The sequence below is a fragment of the Lissotriton vulgaris genome, chromosome 12 (assembly GCF_964263255.1).
Source record: "Lissotriton vulgaris chromosome 12, aLisVul1.2, whole genome shotgun sequence".
NCBI lineage: Eukaryota > Metazoa > Chordata > Amphibia > Caudata > Salamandridae > Lissotriton > Lissotriton vulgaris.
Window position 1 is genome coordinate 440,820,013 of NC_141700.1, and position 12,697 is coordinate 440,832,709.

At 48.3% G+C, this 12,697-nt stretch overlaps 1 protein-coding gene across 1 annotated transcript in view; it reads left to right on the forward strand.

The window, feature by feature from the left end:
- Nucleotides 1–12,697, forward strand: part of DNAAF1 (dynein axonemal assembly factor 1) — a 485,669-nt gene that overhangs the window by 307,677 nt on the left and 165,295 nt on the right. Inside the window, exons 17-18 of the mRNA XM_086945201.1 lie at nt 5,454–5,620; nt 11,198–11,557. Of these exons, the coding sequence (XP_086801327.1) occupies nt 5,454–5,620; nt 11,198–11,557 (527 nt within the window). The remainder of the gene's footprint in view (nt 1–5,453; nt 5,621–11,197; nt 11,558–12,697) is intronic.

The window sequence follows — 12,697 nt, forward strand, 5'->3', positions numbered from 1 at the left end:
CCATGTCATGTCGTTTACCGATCCCCAACTGGTCTGTTTTTGGTGTCTCTAGCACATGGGTACTCATAGTACGGCCCGCGGGCGGCCCGGCAAGCCTTCCTTGGCGGCCTGCGGACCTTGCAAACATCGTACCCATGTATTATTATTTTTTTTTAAAGAGTGTCTGCTGCAGCGCAACTCTGAGAGTCTCTGCTGCTCTGTTGGGGCCGGGCGATTCTAGCATAGCCAGAGTGGAGCTGCAGGGGCCTAAGATGAGGTGAAATACAACAAAGCCTCATTAGCATGCAAATGGCCTTTAATGACCTGGGAAGTGCTTGGGTGCAGCTGTGTGTGTGTGCGCCTGGAAGCTGTCTCAGCCCAGGCTGACACACAGGCAGGGTGAGATGACAGAGGGTGACAGAGGGAGGTAGAGAGAGGGAAGGAGGGAGCGAGGGAGAGAGGGAGAGAGGGAGGGAGAGAGGAAACAAGGGAGGGAGTGAGGGAGGGAGAGAGAGAGGGAGTGAGGAAGGGAGTGAGAGAGAGAGGGAGTGAGAGACAGATCGAGGGAGGGAGAGGGAAGGAGCGAGGGAGGGAGAGAGGGAGCGAGAGCAGGAGGGAGCGAGAGAGGAGGGAGCGAGGGAGAGAGGGAGGGATAAAGGGAGCAAGGGAGAGAGGGAGGGAGGGAGAGAGAGGGAGTGAGGGAGAGAGGGAGTGAGAGAGAGAGGGAGTGAGAGAGAGAGGGAGTGAGAGACAGAAGGAGTGAGAGAGAGAGTGAGAGAGAGAGGGAGTACGAGAGGGAGGGAGTGAGAGCGAGAGGGAATGAGAGAGACAGACAGAGGGAGGGAGCAAGGGAGGGTGGGAGCGAGAGAGGGAGTGAGGGAGGAAGAGAGGGAGAGAGAGAGAGGGAGGGAGAGCAGGAGAGAGGGAGCAAGAGAGGGAGCAAAACAGGGAGAGAGGGAGGGAGAGAGGGAGCAAGAGAGGGAGCGAGAGAGGGAGCGAGGGAGGGAGGGAGAGAAGGAACAAGGGAGGGAGTGAGAGAGAGGGACTGAGAGAGGGAGGGAGTGAGTGAGTGAGTGAGGAGCGAGGGAGGGAGAGAGAGAGAGAGGGAGGGAGAGACAGAGAGGGAGAGAGAGAGGGAGGGAGAGAGGTAGGGAGGGAGAGAGAGAGAGAGGACATGAGAGAGAGAGGGAGGGAGAGAGAGGGAGGGAGAGAGGGAGTGAGAGAGACAGACAGACAGAGGGAGGGTGGGAGCGAGGGAGGGAGAGAGAGAGAGAGAGGGAGGGAGAGAGAGGGGGAGGGAGAGAGAGGGAGGGAGAGAGACAGAGAGAGAGAGAGAGAGGGAGTGAGGGAGGGAGAGAGAGAGAGAGAGAGAGAGAGAGAGAGAGAGAGAGAGAAAGGGAGTGAGACAGGGAGCGAGGGAGAGAGGGAGAGAGGGAGGAACAGAGAGAAAGTGAGAGATGGAGTGAGGGAGGGAGAGATGTGTGTATGCCAGGTCTGGTGGCTCAGTGGACGAAGGCATCCGCTGCAGGCACCTGTGATCAACCTCATGGTCATAGTTTTTTTTGTTGATCTAGCCCGCACCCTCCCCCACTGACCCCGCCCCCACCGGTGCGGCCCTCGGACACAAACCACACTGTAAATTTGGCCCCAAGAGATTGAAGTCGGCCCCAAGAGATTGAAGTCGTGCTCGGAGTGCCAGGCCATGGCCCCCAAGACCTTACAGGAGCATGCTTTAAAGCTCCTTAAAGCCCAGCAGTCGATACCGGCCAGCGAGACTCCACGGAGATCCCGATCCCGATCAAAGAACAGGCGGTCACAAGACCACTCCCAGAGCCCTAAATCCTCTTCCTGCCACTCAAGGTCCAAGGAACACTCGGGGAAGAGGCACAAGAAAAAGAAGTGCAAGCGGACTTCATCTTCACCTCGGCTGTCGTCCGTCTGCAAGAGCACTAAGGAGCACCGACGCTATAGGCACAGTTCTGCGGAGCTGGAGCTAGGGTTGACCCTCCTTTTTTGGGAGTTGGAGCGGCCCCCACTCAAATTAAAGAGTTCCACGAGTCCATGCACCACATATTTGAGTGGGCTGACCCCTGTGGTGAGCTTTTGGACCTCACAGAGTCGGAAGGTGCCCCATCGGATTCTACGCCATTGACTCTGGCAAGGCCCGGTGGGGCCTCAGGGATTCGATTCGAGATCCGGGACAGCACAGGTCATCCCTACCCGACATGCCCCGGTGTCAGACCCAAAGTCAGTGCCTTCAGAGCTGCCAGCACTCCCCGGCGGTTCCAGCCCCATCCTCATCCCCGACAACATAGAGTTGGAACGCTGTCGCTCGACGTCAAATCAAGTGCTGGCAGAACCGAGGGGTTCTATGTTGTCGCCTGTGCATTTTCATGATGTTTTCAGGCACAGGAGAGGACTGGAAGGGGTTTATGGACCCTTTAGAACACCAGGTTGAGTCTGCAGTGCAGATGGACTGGTATGAGGAACTTGAGGAAGCCATTTGAGTAGCACATCCCCAGAAACTGGCATGCTCTCACCACCAACTGTGGCTACAGATGAGGAAGCATCTTATGACATGGTGGTAAGGAGAGTAGCTGAGGTACTTTGACTGGAGTTGCCCTCTGTGCGGGTCAGGACTAATCTCCTCACTGAAGTGCTTCAGCCTGGGGCTTCCACCTCTGAACCCCTTTTGCCTTTTAATGAAGCACTGACGAATGTCCCACTAGGCACATGGTCCAAGCTTAGTTCGGGGGCTCCTGTGAATAGGACAGTGATGCACCGCCATCGCCCAGCTCCGGGTGACTTAAAGTTCCTCAGCCAATGCTCCACTCCTGAAAGCTTGGTGGTGCAGGCTTCAACTCCCCAGGGCGTGTGACCGTCCAGCCCACCTGAGTTTGGAATCACTTGTGAAGAAGATGTTTTCTTCCTCCAGCCTGGCATTGGTGTCGGTAAACCCTGCATGCTTATTGAGCCGTTTCTCCCGTTCCTGCTGGGAGACGGCTGTGCAAACACTGCCACAAGTTCCAGAGGAAACGCAGGTTGTGCTCTCTCAGGCAGGCAAGGACAGGAGAGAGGCAGCAAAATCCACCATCAGGTGTGCACTTGTCACAACCTATTCGCTGGGCAGAGCAATTTCATCGATAGTGGTCTTACGGCGCCACACCAGGCTTAGAACGTCTGGCTTTTCAGGCGATGTCCAGGCTAATTTGATGGACATGCCCTTTGATGGATGCCGTCTGTTTGGAGAGAAGGCAGGCTCAGCTCCAGAGGGGTTCATGGATTCTCGTGCATCGGGCAGATCGTTGGGCCTCTCTCTAGTTCACCTCATGGCCATTCTAGCTTTCGCTCCTTTCGTGGCAATGGAAAGGGGTTTCAGCAGCACCAGACCTATCCCAGCCACCATCGTGCGCAGATTTCCCATGTTGTGTGTTAACGAGATTGCGCCTCATTCTTTAGCACCTCTTTCTCTTTTATCTTACCCTTTACCGGTTTCTATCTCTCTCGTCATACCCTATAGATGTCTTCCATCTCGCTCTAAACTGCCTTTTTCTTACCATTTTAATACACCTGTTTCCACTTTTCTCACTCTCTAAGCTGTTCCATTATTTCACTGTCATTCTCATATCTCTCTCTTTTTCTGCCTTCCACCTGCATCTCTCCTCTGTCCTTCACCTTTCCTGATGGACTTTCCCACTCTTGACTTTGCAGTATTTTTATTTCTGATCAATATTAAATGAGATCCTGAAACTCGGGGGCACCTTTTCGCCCTTAGATTCCAATAATTCAATATTTTGCAACTTTCTTGCTGGTGCTTCACAGGGTGCCATATTACATATAGGACACATTTTCTCTGTTTGCACTACAGCACACCATCAAACAGGTGTTCCATGCGGAAACAAAAGAAGTGTGCACTATTATGTTAAATGCACTGCCCTCGGGGCAGCCACAAACCCATGCCTGAGGGCAGCGCATTCAAGGGAAATACGGAGTGGCTGCTTCAAAGCTGCTCAATGTTTCACTGTGCAGGCGGCAACCACTAGCACTTTTAAGAAATAGAGAAATCCCATTGCAGGCGGGTGCAGTGAGTGAGTGCACCCTCCTGCAAGGGGATATCTGGGGCAGTCCATAAAACCCCCTTAAACCATCAGAGAGCTGTCATCATGGGGCTCACTGACAGTGCTCCTGACAGTTTCTTTGCCTTGGTGCCCACATTCCATGATAAGGTGTGGGTGCAGATGTAAAGAGATTTGCTCATTTGCATGGGACCGCTCCCCTATGCGAATGAGGTGATGCCCTCTACAGATAGTGCTGGCGAACCATGTGCGCCAGCGCTATCTGTAATACAGAAGAGGCCGCCTAAGCGTCTGTGGCCCCATCTGTGATACCAAACTGCCCGGGGGCTCACAAGACGGGCACACATGGCTTTTGCGTCCCTGGGGCACTTTCTATAAATCTGCCCCAGGAAGACATGGTGAAAGAATGCACTGTGCAGCAGGCTATAGACAGGCAGCAGCTGCTCCGATTTGTTCTGTGTGCATATGCACACAGTCTGCAGAAGTGGATGAGGGTCCCCTGCAAGGTGGAGGTACCGGGGGGCACTCTGCACTGCAGGGGACGCAGGGCCTTCTGTTACATCCCTGGGCTTGTGTGCTGAGTCTCTCCACCCACACTACCTACCCGAGATCCCTTGCTTAAGAGTTATGCGCTGAATGTGTTTACTGGGCCCAGTTTGCCGAGCCATAGTATGACAGCCACAGGACATGCAAGACAAATGGTTCCAACCACCATGTTTGGAGTTCCAGTAGCCCCTCCCGGCCCACTGGCATAGAGATGAAATGCTTCGATCATAAATTCTATAAACAATATTTCTGGAATACCACTACTAGAGTCGAAAAGTATTTTATTCTTTCTAAAACTATATTATTGTGAGGGCTTATCTCTCAATGCTCTCCTCTAGCTAAAGTTTCAATCGAATCATGTTAAAATATAGAATGTCACAAGTTGGTGAACATGAGGGCACTTATCTGTAACAATTCCCTCCCCAGGACATGTACCGTCAATGGATTCCCAATTGACCCTCCTCACCACTCCTTCTAGAATTAGATGCATACTGTAGGTGCTTTACTATACTGTCTCTTACCCAAAAGAAAATGACATCTGTCAGTTATGGTTAACTTGGAGGTAAATGTGGGCTTTCTTAGTGTAATCAACAGACTAAAGAAGGCAAACACCTTGTTTTAATATCTTCCTTCTAGAAAAGGGAGATAATGTAAGGGTGCTAATGTATAAAATATATCCACCCTTGACCAGTAAGTATCTTCTTATTCATCTGACCCGAAATTGTACCACTTGAGTCTTTTCTGATGCAAGGACCTAAACTCATTCCCCCCCAACAACTCAACCATTTTACATACACATGCATGTTTGTATATGCCCTCTCCAAATAACATACCTTTGCTTATTGTCACCAGGGCTTGTGCAGAGGCATGGTTCAGAGGAGGCCGTGAAGCTGAAATAGAGGAGAGAGAAAAATGGGCATCGAGAGAAAGGAAGAAAATCCAAGACAGTATTGATGCTTTAGAGGCCGTTAGAAAGAGAGCAGAAGCTAAAAAAAGGCAAAAGATGATGGAAGAATCAGGTATTGTTACTACAAATATACAGATGTACTTATTATATTTAAGGTTACATTTAAATGATAAATAACACAATTGTTTGATTTAATAGATATGTACTTACCAAACAGCATAAACACACGCTTCTATGAAGTCTGCCGTTAGCCATGGCAATACTAGTAAATAAAGAAAAACCACCTGAGAACAGCAAACTCTGTTCATTAATTCATCCAAGCATCACGGTTCAGGCTGCGACCAAGAATGGAATTCAACCTACAGATTAGACTCCCTTACAACAACTAAAATCTTGTACTCCGCTCTGAGTTTTTCCTTGCCTCTGCTCACCTCTCTCTTGTCACTCAAACTTCCTTTGACGTAATGCTCTACAGTAGTGAGAAGCTGACAATATTGGCACACGTTGTGCCAATAACACTTTCAGAGTGTTTGCTACAACTGACATGAAAAAACATTTTAAAAAACAGTGCAGTAGGTCTACTTATCACGAACTCGCAGGCTCTGTCTGCTCGGATAACTCCATGTGACTATTCATTAGAGTTAAATACATTTGACTAATGTAGTTTTGGGGTTAAATACGCCTATTCATTATAGTTTTGAAAGTGTATATCTTTACGCTAAGCCAAGTTACACCAGCCGCGGCCCGTGTAGGGAGTTGCAGGGGGGTGGAAAGGCGGGGCAGGGAGGGGCATGGTGGGGGGTGTTAAAAACTGGAATATGGATAATTGGAGGTAAGTAAACAATTTAATTAATTAAAAACCAATTTCGTAGCGTGGGCTGCATCGCATTTTGTTGTTAGACAATGCTACAGGCAAGGTGTCTGTATATTTATACATGGCTTGTTATCAATAATGAGGGGCACGTGTTGCAGAATTAAACAAACAGCAAAGAAAACAAATGGTAGAAACCGTTCAGAAGTTGTGTGATGAAGAGGGTGATGCATACTCATAATAAAGCTGGGGAAAACGTGTGAGTCAAAACACGGCATGTTAATCACAAAGAGGGTGCCCCAGGAAATAAAAAATAAAAAAGTGGTGGCAAAGAACTGTGAAATCCTTCAGGAATTGTGTATTGATAGAAGGTGGGGGGCTAAAGCACACAATTTTAAAATACGGATGTAATTATAAGTGTAACTGCAAGAGCAGTTAAGTCGTATGGCAAATCCTCTACAGGCCAGGGGACTCGAGCTCTTTAAGCTAGAGAGCAATGCATGTCATACACAGCATATAAATCATCAAAAAGGGGCGCGCAACCCCAGGAAATGTGCAGAGGTGTCAGAGAAATGCATGACCCTTAAAGAATGATGTTTAAAGAAGGGCAGAGCACATGCTAAAAAGAAACGAAGACCGAGAGGGAGAAAAAGCATGCCGCATTTATCTTAATGGCCGAATCAGCGGTTAAGTCTTAAATCCGAAAGAGACAGTTAGTTGTAAATTCCTTACCTTAGAATTCCACCCAGGCGTCAGACTGGATCCAGAGATTTTTCTTTAGTAGTACCCCTGCACGTTGGAAGGTGGCATTGGTCGATTCCGCATCCGTCGTCAGCATCGTGGTAGCCGGGATGACATTGTGGTGCCTACTTTGATGCCGCCCCTGCAACCTGACGTCAGTTCTTTCTTTTTCCGTGCCAGCCTAGTGCAGATCCGGAGAGAACTACCCCTTAGCCACTTTTTGACTAGCCTTTTTGCAATGCTGGGTCAACTTCTTTTTGAGACTATTGACTCCTGGTCCATGAAAGATGTCCCAACGTTGGACCAGTTTCAAGCCTTGTGGGTCCTGTCACAAGATGATGTCAGTAACGGACCCGCACCTCATGTGCTTGGGGTGTTTGGAGCGCCACCATGACCCGAAGTCATGCTCCGATCCCGAAAGTTGTTGGAGGCCCGGCGGTCGGATCCAGATCGACGGTGTGTTCCTGGAGATCAGGACTTCTATCTTCTCTGTGTTGAGTCTGAGGCAGTTTTCTTGCATCCAGTTGGCGACGATGATCATACAGAGATGAAAATTGTCCTTGGTGGTGAAGCGGTCTTTGGATAGCGAGAGGATGAGCTGGGTGTCGTCCATGTAGGAGATGATGATACTGTTGATGGCAGAGGCGTCTGTGAGGTCTAGGAAGCTGAGGGTGTTGTCAGCAGCAGGTTGGGTTTTGAAGGTCCTGTAGATGGGGGATATATTGTCATGCAAGAAGTCAACTAAGGAGTCGCTGGGAAGGGGTGATGATGTTTTCAGTTGCTGAGGGGTTGGGGAACTCCTTGACAATGCTGTTGAGTTCTTTGCTGTGGCTGAAGCCGGCTTTGATGCGGGTGCAAAAAGAACAGATGATGGATGGAATGCTGAACAAATCTACCATTCACCCCAAGTTACAGATTTGGGTTAAATCCATTTCTTTTTTGGAACACCATAGCATTCTAGTTTAGACCTAGCAATATGCAATTCAAACTTGACCCTATTCCCTATGGGAAAAGTGCAGCCCAAACTGTCAGGCCAGATCCGCCCTGGACCAGAAAAAAGCATCAATCAGCCAGGCTAGCTTGAATCTAGTAGTGTAGTGAGCATGGGACCACATCTGAGCATTCCCATCTCACTTAGGGCGACAAATGCAAAAAATCAGTTGATAGACCGAATGCTTAACAAATCAAACATTCACCCCCCCAGTCACAGATCTGGGTTAAATCCATCTTTTTTGCATGCAATGCCATCCCAGTTTAGACCTAGACATATGCAATTCAGTCTTGACTCTGCTCCCCTTGGGAAGAGTCCAGCCCAAACTGACAGGTCAGGCCTTCTCTGGACCAGGAACAAGCATCCTGGGACCGGTTTCATTGTATCACCCCTCTTCAGCCAGGCTATCTTGAGTCCAGTGGAGTGGCAAGCACAGGACCTACGTCTGGGCATACCCTTCTCACTTAGGGCAACAAATACAAAAATAACAGAGGATGGATGGAATGCTGATCAAATTAATCATTCACCCCCAGTCACATATCTGAGTTAAATCCATCGGTTTTCTGCATGCCATGCAATTTCAGTTTAGACTTAGTCATAAGGGTACAGTCCAGCCCGAACTGCCAGGCCAGGTGCTCCCTGAACCAGAAGCAAGTATTCTGGACAGGTTTCAGGGTATCACCGTCATCAGCCAGGCTAGCTTGAATCCAGTGGCATAGCAAGCCCAGGACCCACGTCTGGGCATACCCTTCCCACTTAGGGCAACAAATGCAAAAAGAATAGATGATGGACGGAATGTTGAACAAATCAAACGTTCACCCCCAGTCGCAAATCTGGATTGAATCCATCATTTTTTTGCATACTACACCACTCCAGTTAAGAACTAGCCATATGCACTTCAGTCTTGACCCTGCTCCCCATGGTAACAGTCCAGCCTGAACTGCCATTCAGTTGGCTAAGGCATTTTTTTTTATGTCTTTCAGGAGTCTGTGTTACTGGTTAAGTGAATTGTGGAAGGTGGTATGGTCAGTGGGCTCCTTGGTGGTGTGCCATCTCTGATAATTTGTTGCAGCTGCAGTGAGTGGTGCTGACTGGTCTGGTGGCTTGGCTGGGGCTGGTGTGTAGGTGAAGTGGATGATTGCGTGCTTTGTCCCGGTGAGCTCTTGTGTGGCTTTATTTGACTCTGTTACTGGCAGTGAAGATAGGATCTAGCGTGTGTCCTGCGATGAGCGTGGGGTTGGTAACTATCTGGGTTAAGCCAATGTTGTTCATGCTGTCCAGAAGGTTGACTGTGTTGATCTTATTGGGGTTGTCAAGGTGGAAATTGAGGTCTCTAAGGAAAATGTAGTACTCAGTGTTGATGGCTTAGGGGGTGATGAATTCGGGGATGGTGTCACAAAAGCCAGGGTGGAGTCATGGAGGTCTATACGGGAGGGTGCCTCCGATTGTGGTTTAGCTGTCTATTCAGAACTGGAAGTTGAGGTGTTCCATGATTGTGTTGTTGTCATCCACAGTGGTGGTGAAGTGGATTATGACAATTTCACCTCTGGGTTTGTTGATGCGGTACCGGTGAACAATCTTGTAGCCGAGGGGCATGGCCGTGGCGATGTCCGGTGCAGAGGCAGAGATGAACCAGGTCTCGTGAGGAAGATGATGTTGGGGGTGAGGGTGGTGATGGTGTCCCATATCTTGGTTGCGTGTTTTCAGAGGTGTCTGGTGCTAAGCAGAAGGCAGTGGAGTTGTTTCGGCGCAGTCAAATTGGGTTAGGTGTTGGCGTCTGGGTACACTGGAGCGTCAGTGCTGGAGAACTGGCAGAGGTGGCAGGCAAAGGGTCCTGCTGTAGAGCGTGGAGAGGTGGGGAAGAAGTTCTTGTTGCGGGGTCTGCAGTTCAGAGCTCCGAGCTTGGTCCTGGATTAGCGGAAGATGGCGGAAGATCCATGGTTCCTGGCGCAGACCATGGCCGGGCATGGACAGGTGCAGACAGTCTAGCCTTTTGTGTGCCTGCTGCGTGCGGTCGCTTGGTGGCCATGCTGTGGCCTCTATTAAGTGGGTCCTGGGAGGGGCACAGGGCAGGCGGGCAACGGGTGGCGGGAAGCGTGAACAGCACCAAGTGGGCTGCTAGGCTTGCAGAGAACACGGCAGGAGCAGCCCTCGCAGGAATATGGAGGGAGGTGGTACATGGAGGAAGGAGGCACTGACAAGCAGCAAGGGAGAGCTGGTGAAGACCTGGTCAATTGGGATGCACTACGGCCTCCATTAAGTAGGTCCTCTGAGAGGGAACTGGTTGACCGGGACTAATGAGCAGCAGCCCTAGCAGCAGTACAGAAGGAAGAGGCACATGGAGGAAGGTGGTGCTGCCAAGTAGCGAGGGGAAGCTGGTAAGGACCTGCTTGATGGGGCCACACTGCTGCCTCCATTAAGTAGGTCCAGGGAGGGGCCCTGGTGAGGCGGGCGGTGGGAAGCGCTGAAAACAGGAAAAGAAACGAGGCGACAAAATGACAAACCAAAACTAACCAGTACATGGCAGGAGCAGCCCGAGGAGCAGTACGGAGGGAGGAGGCACACGGAGGAAGGAGGCACTTCCAAGCATCGATGGGAGCTGGGTATAAATATTTTAATTAATTTTGCAGAATAGTATTAATAGGCCATCAAAAAGCAACACCTAAACTGATGTTCTAGCAGTCCAACTGTGCAGCTGGATAAACAATCTGCAGAACATAGCATCACACTGAATCAACATTATTGATGGGGAGTCATTTTCTTGTCTCTTTGAGCTGTAAAAAATTTCAAAATGAATCTCTGTGATCTGTGCTGCAATGGTACCCCCTGGTGCCCCCTCGTGTGTCTGACTTAAAGATCAAATAAACTTCCTGTCTATTTCTCTAGCATCTGGTCATAACCTGCAATAGTTGGGAAAGACAGCTAATGGCTAGAATCACAGAACGGGTGTGGGAGCTTAGGGCTGTCAAATTATTCCATAGGCAAACCTATTTTTCTGATGCACTTGTGTTAGGGTCGATTTTATTGGGTATTGATTAATGCTTTTTTTGTATATTTGAGGTTAATGCTACAACTTTTAAAGTAAATGTAGCTTCTTTTTCACTTCTCCCAACCCTTGCCTCTTATAATGACTGTTTTTGTTGCAGGAGAAGTTCCACCCATTGATGATGTGACTAAGGATGCAGAAGGCAATTCCCGCTCTATCGAGGAACAGGAAACACAAAGAAAAATCCAGAAATTTGTAAATGAAAGTATGGAGGCATTTGACGAGCAGCAAAATGAAAGATCCCAGGGAGATCATATAATGTCTGGTCATGATCACAAATCTATCCAGATTGACCAGGAAATCTTGGCCAAGTCAGGTTTCCAGGGAGATGCTTTAACACATCAAGAGGTCCAGTGTGTTAGGGAAGAAAAACAATGCAGCACAGAAGACAATAAAAAAGCAATCGTACAAGAGCGTCCTACTGACAAGTATATTGCTGAAGAAAGCCGTGATGATCAAGGTAAGGAAATATGCTATGTACCCCATAAGTTTATTATGCCGACATATTTAACTAAAGTACAGCACTCTAAACAAGGTACTCCACCACCTTAAGTAACTGACAGTAGTGTTCCAAGGGCAACTGGGCCTTAATTCTGAGCTCTGATCTTGGTTTTAGGGACAGTGATGAGAGAATAAACATATTTGTGACAAATTATGGGCTGGATCATGATTAGTCTTTTAAAATTGCACATCTTGAAATTTGGGTAGCACAGGAATTACAAATTACCAGGTATATAATGTGTACCATTAATGGTGAAAATGGGAAATAAAACTCAAATAATAACGGTAATGTCGCCGTGGGAATCATTGGGCCCATCGTGATCTAGGCTATGCTTGCAGGACAGATAGGTGGTAGTGTGTGGTCTGGGAATTGGACTTTGAAGATGAACATTCAGCTTTCAAGGTTAATTCTCTGTGAAGTAATCCATATTATCTATGTTTTACATTGTTTTGTTGAGACAGTGTGACCATAACCCTTGCCTGAGTTCAATGGCAACTATTTAAATTATGGTTCTCTTCAAGGGGATCCTCATCAATAGGCATAAGCCTTAGAATATTCCCGCCCATGCGCGGGACCCCGGAAACATTACAATATATGTGCCCCACACATATATAATTATATGTAATTATATATATGTGACCAAGAGCCAGTGTGCTCGAAACGCGTCTTCTTTGTGCCCAATAAAGAAAACTTGTAAGCTTACCCGGCTGGTGCGGCTTGTCATTCCTTCGCTTTGCGGGAAGTTCGAGTGAATATATATATATATATATATATATATATATATATATATATATATATATATATATATATATATATATATAAACAATTAAGCAACTGCAGCCTCATACACATCAGAGCTGAATCATGCTGTAAGGACTTCCCATCATAACATGAAAAACATGCATTAGAAATAGGGAAAAACAACAATAAAACATGTTTTGAAACTGTTTTAATGCTCAGCAGACAGTAGAAAATCTCATAAAGGACTGAAAGCATAGACCGCATAGATAGTATTTCCGGGGTCCCGCGCATGGGCGGGAATATTCTAATGCTTATGACTTTGATGAGGATACCCCTGGAAGAGAAATAGGATTACAG